Raw genomic sequence first — 20,654 nt, 5'->3', positions numbered from 1 at the left:
GAGACACTTTTTCTTCTTCTGTGAATAATCCTTTGAGACATTTTATTTCTCATCTGAGTGTGCTCCTCGTGGCTCGTTATTTTTCAAGGACTGGAGCAGCTTTCCTTCAGCCACTAAACTGTGAAGCTAAACCCTGGTGGTGCAGGATTAATTTATTTTTTATATTTGAAGCCCACTAGAGGTCACTAGCATCCGCAGAAGGCTGCAATAGAATGGTCGATCAAGCCGTAATTCAGTACCAGGAAGTCACGTAGGTACAGAAGGATAAGTGGAGCTGGAGTCAAGTGAGAGCCGAGGGTCGGAAAGACAGGAGGTATCGTCAGGGGCCGGAGGGGAGCAGAGCTGTAGTCAGATAGCAAGCCTGGGTCTTAAAGCGAGAGTACAAGTAAGTATAGAGGGAGTGGAGACAGGATAACAAAGCAGAGAACGGGTTAGGGGGACAGAGAGGTAAGACAAGACAGGAAGGACGGAGGTCAGGGAAACGAGTACTAGGTAGCTAGCAGCATCAGAATAGACTCACAAGAACCAGAAACACACACTGCAGAGCAGGAACTATTCACTCGTGGCGTACCAAGGAAAACAGTTCCAAGATAAGGCAGCGTGACCTCCGGAACGAGGCATGACAGAATAGGCTCCTCCTATTGGACCTAACCCTGAAGAATGCAGACAACAGGAAACCAAACACATACAATGGATCTCCACAAGCAAAGTCATATGAGAATCATTACAGTAATATTTCTGATTTTATTAAACCTTTTAAGCACCAAGTCCAGGAAAGTGTCCCAAAAATGACCCTGGCTTTCAAGGGGTGAAAAGCTCAATTTTGGAAAAAGATGCATTAATATGTAGTCCTGTGTCGTATAGAAATTATAAAATCCATAAAGACGCAACAAGACCCCTATGTAGCTGACCCCCTCCTTTGGAAACAAGTAACTAAAAAGAATGCTCTAGCAGATGTGAGGCCAATCTCAACTTGAATGCACAAGAATGCAGAAAAGGACAGATTTATGACCGGTAGAGATAAGAGCACCAGTTAAACAGAAAAATAGCAGATAAATTCAAATCCTTTGTTTCCCGTTATAGAAAATATGAATTGAGGTTTTATGAACTGCATTGATATATTAGAAAAGTGATATTTTCGAATTTGTGATAAAACGGAGAATGCAAAGCATTGTTCTGCATCATTGGGTGATGGCCAGGGTCTCACCAAATGGATATTGGCCAGGGAGATGAAAATATCTATGCAATGTTTCCTATCTATGAACAGATAAAATCATGAGAGGAAAGATGACAGTAATATCTTCTGTCTGGGATATCCAGGGGCAAGAACATTGTAAAAGTTGGGAATCTCATAATTTTCTAAGACTAAGGGGTACTTTGCACACTGCAACATCGCAAGCCGATGCTGCGATGCCGAGTGCGATAGTCCCCGCCCCTGTCACAGCAGCGATATGTGGTGATAGCTGGCGTAGCGAACATTATCACTACGCCAGCTTCACATGCACTCACCTTGCCCTGCGACGTTGCTCTGGCCGGCGACCTGCCTCCTTATTAAGGGGGCGGGCCGTGCGGCATCATAGCGAAGTCACACGGCAGCGGCCAATAGAAGCGGAGGGGCGGAGATGAGCGGGACGTAAACATCCCGCCCACCACCTTCCTTCCGCATAGCCGACAGGAGCCGCGGTGAAGCAGGTAAGGTGATGTTCCTCGCTCCTGCGACTTCACACATAGCGATGTGTGCTGCCGCAGGAACGAGGAACAACATCGGACTGTCGCAGCAAGGTAATTATGGTTTTCGCCGACGCTACAACGATGATACGATTACGACGCTTTTGCGCTCGTTAATCGTATAATCTAGGCTTTACACACTACAATGTCGAGAGCGACGCATGAAGTGCGTCACTTTCGACATGACCCCACCGACATCGCACCTGCGATGTCGTAGTGTGCAAAGTACCCCTAAAGGCCCTGTCACACACACAGATAAATCTTTGGAAGATCTGTGGTTGCAGTGAAATCATGGACATATTGTTCCATTTGTACACAGCCACAAACCTGGCACTGATTGTCCACAATTTCACTGCAGCAACAGATCTGGCACAGATCTGGCACAGATCTGGCACAGATCTGGCACAGATCTGCCACAGATCTGCCACAGATTTATCTGTGTGTGTGACAGGGCCTTTAGACACATTCTGTAGTTATCTGAAGTCCAGCCCTGTTATGTGTCACCAGAGTGGAAGTATGTGGGGGTAAATTGTGTTAATAAAATGCTAATGCCAATTATAATTCTCATTCAACATTGCTGTATAGGATTGTTCCACGTTCCATTGGCGTCCTTCCCTCTATAAATCTGAATCTATGTTTGTGATCCAGGTTCATTTATTTTCCCTCATTATTCCCTTTTATTTTATGTAATTTTATATGCTTTATTGTTTTGTTTCCCTTTGAAACATCTTTTATATACTGTATGTTTATAAACACTGCCTACTTTTCAGATTAAATATATAAAATTTAATAGCGCATAGTTTCGGGATGTGGTTTATAGATTAGGAGGAATAAAGCCAACTCTAACATGTGTCCAATCGACCTGTATAAGCAAAAGACCCTGATTCCAGCGATGTGTCACTTACTTGGCTGCTTTCTGAAGTTTTGATAAACCGTTTTATCTGCTTAAGATCTAGCAGTTCTCGAAATGCTCCACTGTGTATAAACCCACCCACATCACTGATTGACAGCTGTGTATAATGAGCATAGACAGAAAGCTGCCAATGAGGTGAGGGCGGGGTTATACACAGCTAATGGAGATGGAGGGTACATGGCAGCATTTTTACTAGCTCTGTAGTGATAATCCCCTAGTGATAATACAGTAATTTTATCAAAACTACAGCAAGCAGTAAATTACATCATTGGAACCAAAGTCACTGGCTGTCACGGGTAACAGAAAATCCTGCGATGTCCGACAATAGAAGGTCACAGCATTTGGCTGTGCAAAATACTCCCTCACATTCTATTATTTCTGCTGTTAGTATTCAGTGTACTGGTATCTCCTCTGCTGGTTTTTCATCCTTTTTTCTTTAGGATCCAGGGGAGCTCCTCTTCCCTTCAGCTACTAATATTCTTTATTTCCCATTGGGTTTAAATACTATCATTTTCCCTAGACTTGGGCAGGTGATATTCAGTTCTTTCACAAGCTCTGGATGCAAGCAGGCGGCTTGCACACACCAGTAGGATCATTGTTGCTCTTTACCAAACTTCTTACTGAGTCGTCTAGAGATAACTTGTATATTGTTTGCCCTTGTTTGTTATCTCTGTGTGTCCTTTAGTGCCTAGTGGGGTTGACGAAGAGCTCATCCCATCCGCTCCCTACCTAGGGCCCAGATCATGGTCAGTCTTGGGTCAGGTATCCGGCTCTGGCTCCCTCACTGCCTTAGATGTGGAACCTATCTAAGGCAGTGAGGGAACCCAGGGCCCAGCGGTCGGCTTGGACAGAGGTCACCATCTCCCACTTTGTTACACACAGAGTTTCCCTTTCCCCGTACCTAATATGACACTGTCTTTATATTATTCTGATTTTTAATTAAGAGGTAAACACTTATTGACCGAATCCCATTAAATTCACAAAACCCCAGCATCATAAATGTTACTTGCTTTTCACAAAGAGATAGGCCCCTTTCAGTTCTGGTCTCTTCTACACCCATAATCTAAACTGTAATAAAGGTTTGTGGACAGAGACGAGTGAACCTGAATAGTAAAGTTCGGTTTTTGTACTGAATACAGACTTTATAAAAAAAAATCAGTGTTAAGAGTTCGGCGTTCGGGTGCTTTATGTATCCTAACCACTCGATCTAGCATTGCAGTGCTCGGATACACTCAGTGCTCGGCCCAGTGCGAGCCGCTTGCAGTGTGTGAATGGCTTTCACGGGGAGGTAAAAACATCATTATAGGATGTATTGTGTACAAGGAAAAAACCCGCCCTCCCTCCCTCGGTAATAAATGCTCTGTTTATGGCTGGATGCATGTGGGCGGAGACCCGAACTGCCCAATCAGTGACTTCCAGCAGGGTTCAGGACCAGTCCGGTTCCCGAACTGAACTTTATCGAACGTCCGACTGAAAAAGCTGAACCCGAACTTCAACGGGTCCACTCATCTCTATTTGTGGGTAGCCCCACAAAAAAAATAATCTCTTGGATATCAGACAGATAAAATCCTTTAGTTTTTTTTATTACAACAATTATCCTTTTTAAAGGAATGAGTTTTATAACATAAAAAGCCTCATTTCTGCGGGGGCCGCTCCTGATTCATGAAGAGGTAAATGCCTCCTCATGAATCTGGAGCGTTTGACAAGTGGAATGTGCCTCCTTGTGCCATGCTAGAAATATTACTCCCATCAGGGACTGGAGTGAGATTTCTGGCATAGGGAACACCACAGCTCGTCATGAATTAACCCCTTCAGCCCCTGGACACTTTCCGTTTTTGGGTTTTTGTTTTTTGCTCCCCTTCTTCCGAGAGCCGTAACTTTTTTATTTTTCTGTCAATCTTGCCATATGAGGGCTTGTTTTTTGCGGGACGAGTTGTACTTTTAAATGAAACCATAAGTTTTACCATATAGTGTACTGGAAAACGGCAAAAAAATTCCAAGTGCGGAAAAATTGCAAAAAAAGTGTGATCGTACAATAGTTTTTGGGATATTTTATTCACCGTGTTCACTATATGGTAAAACTGATGTGTCAGTGGGATGCCTCAGGTCAGTGCGAGTTTGTAGACACCAAACATGTATAGGTTTACTTGTATTTAAGGGGTTAAATAAATTGACAAGCTTGTAAAAAAAATTGGCGCACGTTTTGCGCCATTTTCCAAAACTCGTAACGTTCTCATTTTTTGGGATCTATGGTCAGTGACGGCTTATTTTTTGCGTCTTGAGCTGACGTTTCTAATGGTACCATTTTCCATTTTTGTGCAGATGCTACGTTTTGATCGCTTGTTATTGAATTTTGCGCAAAACTTGCGGCGACCAAAAAATGTAATTTTGGTGTTTGGAATTTTGGAATTTTTTTGCCGCTACACCGTTTACTGATCAGATTAATTGATTTTTATATTGATAGATCGGGCATTTCTGAACGCGGCAATACCAAATATGTGTATATTTTTTATTTTTTAACCCTTTAATTTTCAATGAGGGAAAGGGGGGTGATTTGAACTTTTAGGTTTTTTTTTTTTATTTTTTTTAAACTTTTTTTTTTACTATATTTTTTATTTTACTAGTCCCCCTAGGGGGCTATAGCGATCAGCAATCCGATCGCTCTGATCTATCTGCAGATCTCAGCTACACAGCTGAGAACTGCAGATACGGTGCTTTACTTTCAATGCCGGCTGTATTCCGGCATTGAAAGGAAATGAGTCATGATAGCTACAGGCGTCATCACCTGACCCTGTGCTACCATGGCAACCACCGAAAGTCACGTGCTCGCGCACGTGACTTCCGGTGGGGGTGGCGTTAAGTAAAAATCATGGCCGCGCGCATATACATCTCACTGCCAGACTTTTTTTTATATGTAATCATGTTGCTCATGTATATATCTGTATAATCATGTGATGCTCAGACCATACATCTTGTACACACACCCCACTGCGGTTTTTAGTTTTTTATGTGCACGGTCTGTGTCTTTTTCTGTCCTCTTTGAAATTCTAGACCCATTTTTGTATAAATAAATAAAATATATATTGCATTTGAATCATTATAGTCTTTGAATATTTATACTATTGAATATGAAGGTCTTTTTGTAGGTATAGAATCTGGTTTTGGTAATTCTTCATGGGATTATTATGCTGATATGGACCTAGTTATTCACATATTTTTGGCAGTGAGATGTAAGGGGTTAAATGTTCCGGGTGGAATGCGATTCCACTCGGAACATGCAGGCACACATGTCAGCTCTTAAAAACAGCTGATATGTGCGCCGATAGCCGCAAGCAGGGTGCGGGGCTTAACCTCACACGCTCCATGACGGATAGATCCGTCCAAGGTCGTGAAGGGGTTAAAGGAGCTGTGCTTTCACGCCCCCGTCCCACCCAAGCTCTGCCAATTTTAGAGTGAAAATGCCAAATCTTGGCACAACTTTCCAAATTTTTGTGAGTTTTTTTGGCGTAAAAGCTTTGATAATTTGGGACCAGAGCGTCTTAACAACTTCCACATATCTAGGATGCAGTGTGATTCAATTCTCCCCTCACTATATTTGTGTGAAATGCCTACAGGTCTGCGCCAACTCCAGAGGTTCTGAGGCAAACTCATCACATCTAGACAATAGAGAAAGACAGGCATGAAGAATATATATTTACAAGCATTTATTAACAAAACAACAAGATTTGAAATGCAATTATATACAATGTGATATACTTCAGAGTTCCTATCTCCAATCTGGGACTGTGCTTTTTAGTAAATAAAGCAGTGGGCAACCTGAGATTAGTGAATTATCTAAATATAATCCAGTATCAAAACCTTTCACAAATGTTCCTAAAGGCTCTCAAAAAGGCTAACAGTGTGCCAGCTAAAAATATTCACTGCTCCCCACACCATAATCCCGCCCACCTCTAGGCAATGAAGCCAGCCCCAACCAAGAAGTAGGCGGTATTATTAGCATGGGGAGCAGCGAATATTCATTCTCTTTAATATCGGGTACACATGATTACTAAGCCTCCCGATTACTGCTATGACTGGGCGATCACGTGTGTCTACTATTAGACATTGAATATTCACTGCTCCCCAAACCCATAATCCCGGCTGTGGGGAGCAGTGAATATTCTGGCAGCTTACTGAAAGAAAATGTCCATAGAACTTGAGAGCTAAGAAGCCATTTTAGACAATCTGTTCCAAGCAAAGACTGAAGATTATTCCGAGATAGCAACAGAGCAGATAAGACAGGTTATGCGGCAGGATGACACACGCAGGTGTCTGGCAGAACAGCAGAATTAGCAACAGATGAAGAAGAAGTGTCCGCCGAAAGGCGTGTGGGGCTCTTATACATGTTTCACAAAGGAAAGCTCATACTGCAGAGAAAGGCGTATACGTTGGAGAACAAAGAATATAATGATATATCATGACATTATTTACGAGCATTGCGGTATAAACGTATTGGATTCCTATGGGCCTCCATGATACTTTTCACTAGTTCAGCCATGTCGTCATTGCTGACATTTCTGATCCCTGAAGGCGCCTCTACTTCACATAACTCGTCACACATTGACAACTCTATTGATAACTTAATTTCTTTATCAATTCAATACACCTGCTATTCATGACTACACATCACCATCTATCAACTGACGCAATTGTATTCTTCTATTCGATTTAACCTTTTTTGGACCTTTTCTTATACTTGCTAATTACACTGTTGTCATCTCTATCTCCTCTCTGGGGGGAGAACTCTAGCCACTGCATCTCATTAGCTGCAAAGTTAGTTTGCTCAAGTCTTCCCAAAATGGCTGTTAGATACAACATGGCTGCTCAGCACATTATGGCTGACTATTCTCTAACACTTACTTCTGCGTGTAACTGGGGGCACATGGCAGTAATGTCATGCGCTGCGCCGCTTACATGGTGAAGTCACTTGCCAGCATCAGAAGAGAACACCGTGCACCGGGAGAGCAGAGGGATGGGGAGTATATTTTCTTTTCTTATGTGTGCTGTGCAGCGTGATGGGGAAATATATACCAAAATGGGCCCAAGATGAGGGCTATATTTACAAGAATGGGGACATATATAATAGTACAAGAACCATATATACCAGGATGGGATAAAGATGGGCAACATATATACCAGGATGGATATAAAGTATACAAATGGATGGGAGACACATCAACAGTACCTGGAAGGGGCCCAGGATGGGTGACATCAGTACAGAATTGGGGGATTTTATCCCAGTAACAGTGTCAGCAGCAGATCCCCCCTTCCCCATAACAGTGTATCATGACCACATGTTTTGTGTCAATCTTTTTCCCTATATTCCTCCTTCAAAACCTAGGTGTGTCTTATGGTCCAAAAAATACAATAAATTTAAAAATAAATAAAATGGTTCTTTTTCTCACAAATTCTTACTTGAGCAATTGTAGCCAATCTTTTTATAAAACCCTTTGAATTATAGTACATCATGATGGCTTCTCCTGTGTGACTCATTGGACAACAGGATCTGATTAGTCTTAAAAAAATTGGCAAATTCTGAAAGCATGAATGGCTGCTCCACTCTGTTGGTTTTCTGATGGTCGGCAAGACTTGATTTACCAGTTAAACATTTAAATTAATCACAACATGTAAAAGGTTCCTTCCCTGTGCGGCTTCTTCACATGTTTAACAAGACCTGATTTCCTAGTAAAACATTGCCCACATTCTGAACATGAAAATGGCTTCTCCCCTGTGTGAGATCTTTGATGCCTAACAAGATGTGCTTTCTGAATATAACATTTCCCACATTCTGAACATGAAAATGGCTTCTCCCCTGTGTGAGACCTTTGATGCACAACAAGAACATATTTCTTAATAAAACAATTCCCACATTCTGAACATGAAAATGGCTTCTCCCCTTTGTGAGACCTTTGATGCACAACAAGATTTGATTTACTAGTAAAACATTGCCCACAGTCTGAACATAAAAATGGCTTCTCCCCTGTATGAGATCTTTGATGCATAACAAGCTCTGATTTTGAAATAAAACATTTCCCACATTCTGAACATGAAAATGGCTTCTCCCCTGTGTGAGATCTTTGATGCATAACAAAAGCTGATTTCGCAATAAAACATTTCCCACATTCTAAACATGAAAATACGTTCTCCCCTGTGTGAATTTTCTGATGTCTAACAAATTCTGAATTCTGACTAAAACATTTCCCACACTCTGAACATGAAAATGGCTTGTCCCCTGTGTGAATTTTATGATGTCTAACAAGATGTGACATCTGACTAAAACATTTTTCACATTCCGAACATGAAAATGGCTTCTCCCCTGTGTGAGATCTTTGATGCGTAACAAAAGCTGATTTCTGGATAAAACATTTTCCACATTCTGAACATGAAAATGGCTTCTCTCCTGTGTGAGATCTTTGATGCTCAACAAGTTTTGATTTCCGAATAAAACATTTCCCACACTCTGAACATGAAAATGGTTTCTCCCCTGTGTGAAGTTTCTGATGTCGAACAAGGCATGATTTCTGAAAAAAACATTTTCCACATTCTGAACATGAAAATGGCTTCTCCCCTGTGTGAGATCTTTGATGCCTAACAAGATGTGCTTTCTGAATATAACATTTCCCACATTCTGAACATGAAAATGGCTTCTCCCCTGTGTGAGACCTTTGATGCACAACAAGATCATATTTCTTAATAAAACAATTCCCACATTCTGAACATGAAAATGGCTTCTCCCCTTTGTGAGACCTTTGATGCACAACAAGATTTGATTTACTAGTAAAACATTGCCCACAGTCTGAACATAAAAATGGCTTCTCCCCTGTATGAGATCTTTGATGCATAACAAGCTCTGATTTTGAAATAAAACATTTCCCACATTCTGAACATGAAAATGGCTTCTCCCCTGTGTGAGATCTTTGATGCATAACAAAAGCTGATTTCGCAATAAAACATTTCCCACATTCTAAACATGAAAATACGTTCTCCCCTGTGTGAATTTTCTGATGTCTAACAAATTCTGAATTCTGACTAAAACATTTCCCACACTCTGAACATGAAAATGGCTTGTCCCCTGTGTGAATTTTATGATGTCTAACAAGATGTGACATCTGACTAAAACATTTTTCACATTCCGAACATGAAAATGGCTTCTCCCCTGTGTGAGATCTTTGATGCGTAACAAAAGCTGATTTCTGGATAAAACATTTTCCACATTCTGAACATGAAAATGGCTTCTCTCCTGTGTGAGATCTTTGATGCTCAACAAGTTTTGATTTCCGAATAAAACATTTCCCACACTCTGAACATGAAAATGGTTTCTCCCCTGTGTGAAGTTTCTGATGTCGAACAAGGCATGATTTCTGAAAAAAACATTTTCCACATTCTGAACATGAAAATGGCTTCTCCCCTGTGTGAATTTTCTGATGTCTGACAAGGCATGATTTCTGAATAAAACATTTCCCACATTCTGAACATGAAAATGGGTTCTTCCTAGAGTTAATTTTTTGATCGTTAGCAAGGTTTATTCTTGGAATAAAACATTTTTCACATTCTGGGCTTAAAAATGGCTTCTCCCCTGTGTGAGATCTTTGGTGTTTAAAAAGATAGGATTTCTGAATAAAACATTTCCCACATTCTTGACATGAAAATGGCTTCTTCCCAGTGTGATATTTTTGATGGTCAACAAGATATGATTTCCTGGCAAAACATTTCCTACATTTTAAACATGAAAATGGCTTCTTCCTTGTAGGAACCGTTTCATCCGTTTCATATTCCACATCCCTTCTGTAACTTGGAAGGACTGGATTTATATCTGGGACAACAGCATGCTCTTCATATGTATCATGTTGGATACTTTCATCATCTGTTATAAATTCTGAAGATATTAGATTTCCATCTGAACTCCCAATACAGTCATCTGCTAAAAATAAACACAAAGTTATTAATTTTTAATGATATTATCTTGAAAGTACATTTATTTTTTTTAAACCATAATATCAGAAATTAAATTAGGGAAAAAATTATTTTGAATCTGTTGTCCAATATCGAGATCTAAAGGCCCCTTTACACGCTACGATTTAACTGACGATATGTCGTCAGGGTCATGGTTTTCACGACGCACTTCTGTCGTTGTTGACGACGTCGTTGCGTGTGACACCTACGTGCGACTCAGAACGATCTTAAAAATAGCGAAAATCGTTGATCGTTGACATGACTTTCAGTTTCAAAATATTGTTCGTCGTTTGGAATGCAGCAGATATATTGCTACGTTTAACACCCTGCCAACGACGAACAACATCCACATGACCGCCTTGGTCAAATAATATCTCGCTGAACGATGTAGTGTCGTTTGTGAGATGAGTACATGTGACCGCTACAAAATGACCTATGAGCGATCTCGGCAAATCGTAGCAATGATCTGGGCGTGTCACATCGCTAACAAGATCGCTAGCGATATCGTGTGTAAAGCAGCCTTAAGAGTTACATCTTTTCTAATTCGTCTCTCCCATTCCTAGCACCAGTTCTCTGGAATGTGCTACAGTAAATAATCTGATTGATTGTCACAATGTGACTGCAGGATAATGAGGGAAAGGGGGCTCCTATACTGTCCCTCACACTAGGGGACCCTAAGCTATTCCTAACCTCTGGATTACCCCTGAAGATGGAGATGCCGGAGTCTCGTGCATTACTAGTCTCCTGACTAGATCTAATCTGTGATCCCCTAGGGAAGGAAGGGGCAGGATTATGATGGAAATACAGATAAAGACAGACGGGACACATTGCAAACTCACAAAAATAAACAGTAAGAGGCTAAGGAGAAAAGAAAGAGCAGGACGGCAGCAACAAAAATGACAACAAGGGTTAACACCACAACAGCTAACAGTAATAATGCACAAAAAACACCCATAAACATGGATCACAACACCTCACCAGATCAGTATAGGTAAACTATATCTGGCATTAATGAAATAGTCCAGCCAGCATATACAGAACGGGAGCAAACAATACATTCTCCTCTACAGTATGTGATCACAGACATTAACAAGCAGCCCAGCAGAGAATAACTCTTACTAGCCTGTAGTTTGATGCTTGCGTCTCCCTGCGCTGCTCAGAGACAGCAGAGAAATTAACATGCAAAGTACCAAAGTCTATCATCTCAACAGATCCTGACGCTGCCATGACGGTTTGCAAAACCTGCAAACATCTGCTTGAAACATTGATCCACAACATAGACAATTTCAAAGAGGTTTTTTTAAAGCCGAAAATAAAATAAAGACAGATGCTGAAAATTCAACTGGGTTGTCTGGGACTGTAACGCTGATGGCCTATCCTTAGGCTTTGTAACCAAAGCAGGTAGCAGGGTCTTGCAGCCTGTACAGATAAACATTAGGGTTCAAATTCATCAAAACCGGTGATGTACACTGAAAAATGACGTCAGGGACTGGAGTGAGATTTCTGGCATAGGGAACATTGCAGTTTGTTATGAATTAGAGAAGCGGTGGCATCACACCATTGTTCGCCAAGCTCTGCCCATTTTGGCAAAGCTGGTTAAAATTGTCGTGAACAGACACAGACACACCAGCCTGTCTCCTTTTCAGCTTTAGACTTCTCCAATTGACACGTTTGGTCACATGACGTGATGTCAAAATGGTCCTTAAGCAGTCCTATAATTGGTATATAAACACTGGGGCCCCTGGGAGAAAGGGACCTGTGCAATTGTGACGCCCTGGACCCCAGGGGTCACTGGTAATAACATCTACCACATACACCCCCCCCCATCCCCTGTGAGGTCACACACATGTCGCCCGAAAGGGAGACCTGATGCCTCCCTCAGGGCGAGTAGAGCACACCAGGTGGGCGGAGTCAGGTGGAAAGACACGCCTACCGAGGAGACTACTGTCCTGAGGCAGGAAGTTCAAACAGAACAAGTTGAGTTTTGGAGTTGACAGTGAGTGGTAGAGGAGTAGCTGTCAGGGACCCAGGTAGGAGCCTGAGCCCCTTAGAGAACGTCAGGCAGGCAGACGGTAGTGGCCGTCTGCAGGAGTACCGGTACAGCAACCGGCGGAACCGTACGGACCGGGCCTGGGTTGGAGCCCGCCGGTCCCAAACCGGGGAGTCAACCGTGTACCGGAGCACCAACAGGAGGGTACTCAGACCCCGTCCTAGCTTAGAAGCCACTGATTATAGGCAAATTGACTGATTGTTGGCCGGACCTCACGGGTTCATCCACACCCAATGTCCCGAAAGAAGGCAAAAGCCCACCGAGACCGGGTGAGTGCCAAACACCCGGCAGGCCAGCGCCTGCGGGCAACCGAGGGCTCCTCCGGCAGCTCAACGCCGGGGAGCAGGCTACCACTGCTTAGGCAGGGGGGCCGAAACACAAACATTCAGAGGTGCACAGGAAAAGGGGCCACCATCAACCCCACAGGGGACATCAGCAACTGGCTGCGGGGACCGACCACTACTGAACTTTGGTTTACCAGTGACTCTGAGTGTGAATCAATCGTGAGTACACCAGTGCCATCCGGGCACGACGCTACACCGCGGCACGGCGCCCTGCACCCCGACGACAACATCATCCCTTACAGTCCGTATCCCCCCACCGGGGCCCCGGGACACACCGCCCCTACCTACGGAGGGGCAAACATCTCAGCTGCGGCCGCAACACCGATCCCGGACAAGCCCGCCATCACTTCAGCCACAGCGGTGGTGCATCCCCCATCACCACGACCCGTGGGTGGCGTCACGACCCATTACACAACCACCCACCCCCCCCCCACCGCCTCCCCTTAACAAGAGCGACGTGGCCCAAGGTCCGGAGGCACTCGTGCCACCGAGAACCCGAGCCCGGACCTCGAGCGGCTCGGCCCGAGCAAGCGGAGGAAGCGGCCAGGCCCCTCTCAGGGCGGTACACAATTGCCCAGTTTGCTCTCCTTTTCCCCTAATGCCAGTCCTGCATGCCAGCCTGTCCTCTGTTCAGTTCTTTTAGACTCCTGCAATTAAGAGACCTTTGGTTACATCATGTCACATGACTTTGAAGCCATCAAAGGTCCTTAAACAATCAACCTCAGAATAAAACTGACGGGGTCTTTAAGAGAGTGGGGTCTTGAGAATTTGCGCAGTTTGACTCCTCCTAAAGCTGGCCCTGACTGTAACTAGGGCTTATTTATGGAGTAGGACTTAAATTTCAAGCATTCTTCAACAATCACATAAAATTGTGCTAAGTGTTATATTTGGACTATGTTTAATTTTCAGGGAAACGGTATTTATGAACCCTCTGCAGGTCTTTGAGTTGCCATCATAACAACATAGAGAAGGCACTAGAAACAAACAGAAGGAAAGACAATACATTTGAAAACAAAAACAGAATAGAAAGCCTAAAGATGTAAACACAAAATTAGTGCAGAAAGAAAATGAGTCGATATTTCTTACAGGATAGAGCTGGAGGAAACACATCCTGAGGAACATTGGGATCTTCTTGTTTACAGTTCTGTGGGAGAAGAGGACGGGGACATCTCTCTTGTGTTGTCCTCTTGCTGGATAGAACTGGAGGAGACACATACAGGGACTGAATTCATTCCTTACATGCAGATAATTATAGGCCGTGTGTATTTAGTGCTGTCTATGTCGCGGGCGGAGGAGGGGACGCTGCGCTCTCCCACTGCTCGGGTCCGGCTGCTGCTGCTGCTCGGTGGTGGCTCGAGCGGTGGGTCGGATCCCGGGGACTCGAGCGGCGTTCCTCACCCGTGAGTGAAAGGGGGGATTGTTTGTGGGGATTTGATATTGTCCGTGACGCCACCGACGGTTGTGGTGAAGTTGTGACACCACCGCTGCTCTGGACGGGGATCCCGGGAGCGGTGACAGGGAGCAGCTTTGATGTTAGTTCTCCCCTCCGTGGGTAGGGGGTTGGTTGTCCCGGGGCCCGGTGATGGAGTAGGGATGGATGGCAGGCGGGTTACGGGGCCTGGTGAGGTGCAGGGTCGCGGGGGCAGCGCTGTGCTGCACGGCACGGTGGTACTCAGCCAATGATGAGGACACAGTTCTCGGTAAAACACACGGCTGGATGGACGGGTCCCACAGACGGCTGCGGTGTTGTTTCTCCCGGCCGGTTGATGGTGACTGTCTTTCCCTGCACCTATGTAGTGTAACGGTCCCAATGGGTTCCCACCGGTAACCCGCTCCCCAGCTTGAAGGTTGCTGAAGGAGCCCCTTTTGCCCGCAGGCTCTGGCCCTGGGAACTTTAGCCTTGGCGGTGACTGTGTTTCCCTGTCTCGGTTGGACTGTTGCCTTCTGTCAGGACTTGGCTGCTGGGAAACCCAGGAGGTTCCCTTCGCTAACGGATTTGGCAAATTCACGGCGACTCCTAGCCTTGCCGGGGTCCGTAAGCCCCTGCCGGATGGTGCTGGCTTCTCTTTGCGTACCGGTCCGGTACCGCCGGGCCACCGCCCGTCCACGGTCCTTACGGTTAGCTCCGATAGGCCTCTCCTGCAGACGGTCACCACCGCCTGCCAACCTTGCTGATCCGTCCGGGCCACACACCCGGACCCACTTCAGTCTGCTCTACTACCACTTTCCTTCCTTCCACTTTCAACTCTCAAACTCATCTCTCCTCTTTTCCCACCTCCAGGACTGTGAACTCCTTGGTGGGCGGGACCAACCGCCTGGCCCACCCCCTGGTGTGATAATCAGCCCCTGGAGGAAGGCAACAAGGGTTTTGTCTGACTTAGGTGTGCCTGACCGGGAGTGTGGGGTGTGTTGGTGTTGTTCTCTGTGGCCCCTGCCATATCTATTACCTGGTGATGTGAGGGACTGGGGAACCTCCATCATGACGTTCTTGTACAGATCTTTGTGTCCTTCTAAATACTCCCACTCCTCCATGGAGAAATAGACGGTGACGTCCTGACACCTTATAGGAACCTGACACATACAATGATATCGTCATCCCCTGACCCCTTCATAGCGTTACTGTATAATGTCCCAGCATTCCCAGCAGTGTCACCTCTCCAGTCAGCAGCTCAATCATCTTGTAGGTGAGTTCTAGGATCTTCTGGTCATTGATGACCTCATGTATCGGGGGGTGAGGTGGAGGCCCCGTGATTGGGCTCAGGGGTCTTCCCCATCCCTCAGACACAGGGGCCTGACAGCGCTCACTAGAGGTCTTCTTCACTACTGTGTAATCCTGGTTATGGAGAGACACAGTAATAAATCTCACTCCAGATATTTCCAGAGTCCTCACCTCTCCAGTTCTGTCCATCTGTTATTCCCATAGATAAGAATGATGTAATGTGACGTCATTAGAATCTCTCACCTCTCCAGTAAGCCGGAAAAGGATCTCTAGGGTAAGGTGTAATATCCTCGCCGCCATCTTGTCCCTGTCCATATCCATCCTGGACAGGATATTTTCTGAAAACAGAATAAAACCACTGAAAGAATCCGATATTATGAGGACCAAAATGATAAGGAGATGAGCCGATATGTAAAATTAATGGAGATGATAATAGAGGAAACATATCATTTGGGTAAGAAAAAAAAAAAAATGTCAACATGAATGAAGTAGCAAAACCGACCCATAAAAGTATTGCACCTGGGGCGTGGCTTGAGCATGGTGGCAGGCAGGGCCGGCGTCAGCACCCGGCAAACCCGGGCAAATGCCGGGGCCCTGGAGAGCCGGGGGGGCCCACTCGGCCTCGTCAGTTCTCCTGTCCCTTGGCCGGGGCCCACTCGCCTTTACAGTTCTGCGGTCCCCGGCCGAGTTCCGGGGACCGCAGTCCTCGGCAGCAATCTGCGGCGCCGTCACTTTAAGGCGCGCAGACATCCTCGTTTGAATTTCATCTGTGGGCGGAGCTACCGCCTTCTCAGTCCCACAGATGAAGGAGGCGAGCTTCTGTCCGGCGCTGTGTGGGCCCCCTCTCCACCGTGACCTAATCGGGTAAGTGCCCTCCCCGCCTCCCCATTATAGGCCCCGGTGAGCTGCTTCTACCCCCTGGATGTATGCCCTGGCCCCTGCCAATGCCCCCACCCGCCGATTCCGCGGGTGTGGGCCCCGCCGAGCCGCTGGTGCTGGCCCCGCCGAGCCGCTGGTGCTGGCCCCGCCGAGCCGCTGGTGCTGGCCCCGCCGAGCCGCTGGTGCTGGCCCCGCCGAGCCGCTGGTGCGGGCCCCGCCGAGCCGCGGGTGTGGGCCCTGCCGAGCCGCGGGTGCTGCCAGTGCCGCTGGTGCTGTCCCCGCCAAGCCGCGGGTGTGGGCCCCACAGAGCAGCAGAGTTGTGTGCATTTGTCTGAATGTAGCAGAGTTGTATGTGTTTGTCTGAATGTAGCAGAGTTGTATGTGTTTGTCTGTATGTAGCAGAGTTGTGTGTGTTTGCATGTAGCAGAGTTGTATGTGTTTGTATGTATGTAGCAGAGTTGTGTGTGTTTGTCTGCATGTAGCAGAGTTGTATGTGTTTGTCTGTATGTAGCAGAGTTGTGTGTGTTTGTCTGCATGTAGCAGAGTTGTATGTGTTTGTATGTATGTAGCAGAGTTGTGTGTGTTTGTCTGCATGTAGCAGAGTTGTATGTGTTTGTATGTATGTAGCAGAGTTGTGTGTGTTTGTCTGCATGTAGCAGAGTTGTGTGTGTTTGTCTGTATGTAGCAGAGTTGTATGTGTTTGTATGTAGCAGAGTTGTATGTGTTTGTCTGTATGTAGCAGAGTTGTATGTGTTTGTCTGTATGTAGCAGAGTTGTATGTGTTTGTCTGTATGTAGCAGAGTTGTGTGTGTTTGTCTGTATGTAGCAGAGTTGTGTGTGTTTGTCTGTATGTAGCAGAGTTGTATGTGTTTGTCTGTATGTAGCAGAGTTGTATGTGTTTGTCTGTATGTAGCAGAGTTGTATGTGTTTGTATGTAGCAGAGTTGTATGTGTTTGTCTGTATGTAGCAGAGTTGTGTGTGTTTGTCTGTATGTAGCAGAGTTGTGTGTGTTTGTCTGTATGTAGCAGAGTTGTATGTGTTTGTCTGTATGTAGCAGAGTTGTATGTGTTTGTCTGTATGTAGCAGAGTTGTATGTGTTTGTATGTAGCAGAGTTGTATGTGTTTGTCTGTATGTAGCAGAGTTGTATGTGTTTGTCTGTATGTAGCAGAGTTGTGTGTGTTTGTCTGTATGTAGCAGAGTTGTATGTGTTTGTCTGTATGTAGCAGAGTTGTATGTGTTTGTCTGTATGTAGCAGAGTTGTATGTGTTTGTCTGTATGTAGCAGAGTTGTATGTGTTTGTCTGTATGTAGCAGACTTGTATGTGTTTGTCTGTATGTAGCAGACTTGTATGTGTTTGTCTGTATGTAGCAGAGTTGTATGTGTTTGTCTGTATGTAGCAGAGTTGTATGTGTTTGTCTGTATGTAGCAGAGTTTGTGTGTGTGTTTGTCTGTATGTAGCAGAGCTGTATGTGTTTGTATGTAGCAGAGTTGTGTGTGTCTGTCTGTATGCAGCAGACTTGTGTGTGTGTGTGTGTGTGTGTCTGTAAGTGTATATGACTGTATATATTTGTCTGTTTATATGTATTTTTGTGAGTTTGTCTTTAAATATGTATATGTTCGTATCGGTGTCTGTGTGTGGATGGGGCCCACTGGGACTCTTCCGCCCGGGGCCCACAAAAACCTGGAGCCGGCCCTGGTGGCAGGCATAAGTACATACTGAAAGCTCTGTAGGCTGAGGCGACAAAACATAGCTTTAAACTCACCTGGCACACCCAAATATGCCAGGGAAGAGGAGCACAGGACCACAGAGCGGACCCCCGGCCCTGAGAAGTAGCAGAGCGGCGGTGGATCGCCTGTTTCAGGGAGGTAAACTATCCCCAGTCTCTAGGCCTCCTCCTGTAATGGCGACGGTTGTCATGAGGCAGGCACCTGCTGCAGCTGCAAAGGACAGCAGAGGTGCTGAAAAACAAGCAGAGGCGACACGTGGGAGCCAGAAACAGAGTGCTACTGCTCCAGAGCAGGTCCCTGATAATATCTCAGACGCTGGCAGTGCAGGAGTGTACAGGAACAGGATCTGAGAAGCAGAGTACACCGGAAGATGGCAGTGGCAGTGTCCCATCCACACAGCAGACCATGAGGTGTCAGGTTAGTGAAGAGAGCGGTGGTCCTGACATGGATGGGCTTAACCCTGGAGGCAATAAAAACAGAGTGTCCTTGGTGGAGCAGGGGCTTGCAGGGATTCATGGTCACCATCCCCCTAACAGCCAGGGGAAACAAATTGGAAGCCAGAGTGCACATGGAGTTAACCCTGCGGGTGCTATTGTGGACACAGACCGTATTTTGCAATTGCTGTCTGCACTCCTCACTAAAAATGACCTGGACAATTTAGTCACCAAAATGGAGGCGGCACATGAGAGGGCTCTGTCCATTGTGAGAGGGGATATAGAGGCTCTTGATACACGCACTATAGCAGTGGAGAAGGATGTACTTACACTATTTGAAAGAGTTAACACACTGGAGCAAGATCTATCCAACTCCAGAACACATCTGCAAAATGTCGCCATCCTGTTAAACGATCAAGAGAATAGGGGAAGGAGAAATAATATACGCCTGAAAGGCATTTCAGAAAAGATCGCTGCTACAGCTCTTCTTAAAACTGTAACCTCAATCTTTAACAAGGTGATGGGAGCTGCTGATGACACCACTTTTGTGATTGACAGAGTCCACAGAGTATATCGCCAGGGCCCTGGGGATAATGCTCAGCCGAGAGATGTCCTATGCAGACTGCACTATTATACTGATAAAGAAGCCATGCTGCGAAATGCATGGACCCACGGGACTGTCACATATGAAGGGTCTGAAGTTAAGCTTTTTCCTGATGTTTCTTCTAGAACCCTCTACATGAGACGCCAACTTATGCCTTTACTGCAAAAAATCAAGGAAAAAGGTGCGTCATACAGATGGGGACACCCATTTCACCTTATAGTCTGGCATAATGGGGTCCAATACCTGCTGAAATGCCCGGAGGAGGTGGAGGGTCTTTTCCAGTTCCTTGAAACCCCTGCAGTAGCAATCCCTAACTGGCTACATCTGGACAGATCCGATGGATTACCCCAAAGACAAAGAGGAAATAGGCGCGGATTTGCAAGACCCCAGAGGAGCTCCAAGGATTCCAGGCCAATGGGAGAGTTCTCCCGGGAGGAGCCAGACTGATGACGCGAGATCGGAGGTGGTTCCTTATTCAGAGGTGGGAGGTGCGGGTCGAGGAGGAAGATCTGGCAGTCCCTGTAGGATTATTGGACTTGAGAAGGACACTATTATGATGGGTCACTGATGTGGGTTATATCTATGTCTTTCTCCTCACTGACAGGGGGGGTCTGTTTCCCCTCTTCCCCCCCCCCTTTTTTTTCCCTCTCTCTCTCTTCTCCTCTTCTTCCTTTCTGGGTAGTCACAGGGTCCCTTAATACTGTGTTACTGTGTTGATAGTTTGACATACAAGTTTAAGAATTGTGCCTCTCACCGTTCGGTCTCAGATCGGGGGGTGAGATGTGAGTTTTTAGCCTAGTAGGATAATGTCATTAATGCCTATAGCTTGCTCAGCTGTCACCCTTGGTTTTCCACGCACCCCAAGGGTGGTTCTCCTGATTGAAGGTCACCAGGTCTCCAAATTTCGTGAGACTGTAAAGTTTTATAGTGTGTTATTTACTGGTCGTTCTTTTAGGCCAGCTGGTTTGTTTACTTTCCCTTCTTGTCGAATACTTTCTGTATCCCTTTTCTAACTCACTTCCTCAGCTGATTTCATCCTTTTCTACTGCTCTTTTCTACCTACCCGATTTTCGCTCTAAAAGACTGTGCCGTCTCTCTTTTTCTTGGCACTCTTAACCTCTTTTATCCACCTAGTCCCTAACCTTTTTTCCTTTACCCCGTTCTCCTTGGTAGGGGGTTAATAACGGTCTTGGGCTCAACATGCATAATTCAGGGGTCTCGGAGGTGAAATGTGGGACGTTAAATGTAAAAGGCTTACATAG

General features: G+C 45.5%; 1 protein-coding gene across 1 annotated transcript in view; it reads right to left on the bottom strand.

Annotated features, from left to right (window-relative positions):
* Positions 1–6,415: 6,415 nt before the first annotated feature.
* Positions 6,416–20,654, bottom strand: part of LOC142259002 (uncharacterized) — a 24,273-nt gene continuing 10,034 nt past the window's right edge. The window contains 5 exon segments of the mRNA XM_075331541.1: positions 6,416–10,601; positions 14,114–14,227; positions 15,475–15,598; positions 15,681–15,848; positions 15,990–16,084. Of these exon segments, the coding sequence (XP_075187656.1) occupies positions 8,299–10,601; positions 14,114–14,227; positions 15,475–15,598; positions 15,681–15,848; positions 15,990–16,084 (2,804 nt within the window). The 3' untranslated portion in view covers positions 6,416–8,298.

The sequence above is a fragment of the Anomaloglossus baeobatrachus genome (assembly GCF_048569485.1).
Source record: "Anomaloglossus baeobatrachus isolate aAnoBae1 chromosome 5 unlocalized genomic scaffold, aAnoBae1.hap1 SUPER_5_unloc_21, whole genome shotgun sequence".
Taxonomy (NCBI): Eukaryota; Metazoa; Chordata; class Amphibia; order Anura; family Aromobatidae; genus Anomaloglossus; species Anomaloglossus baeobatrachus.
This window is presented reverse-complemented; position numbering and strand designations above follow the sequence as displayed.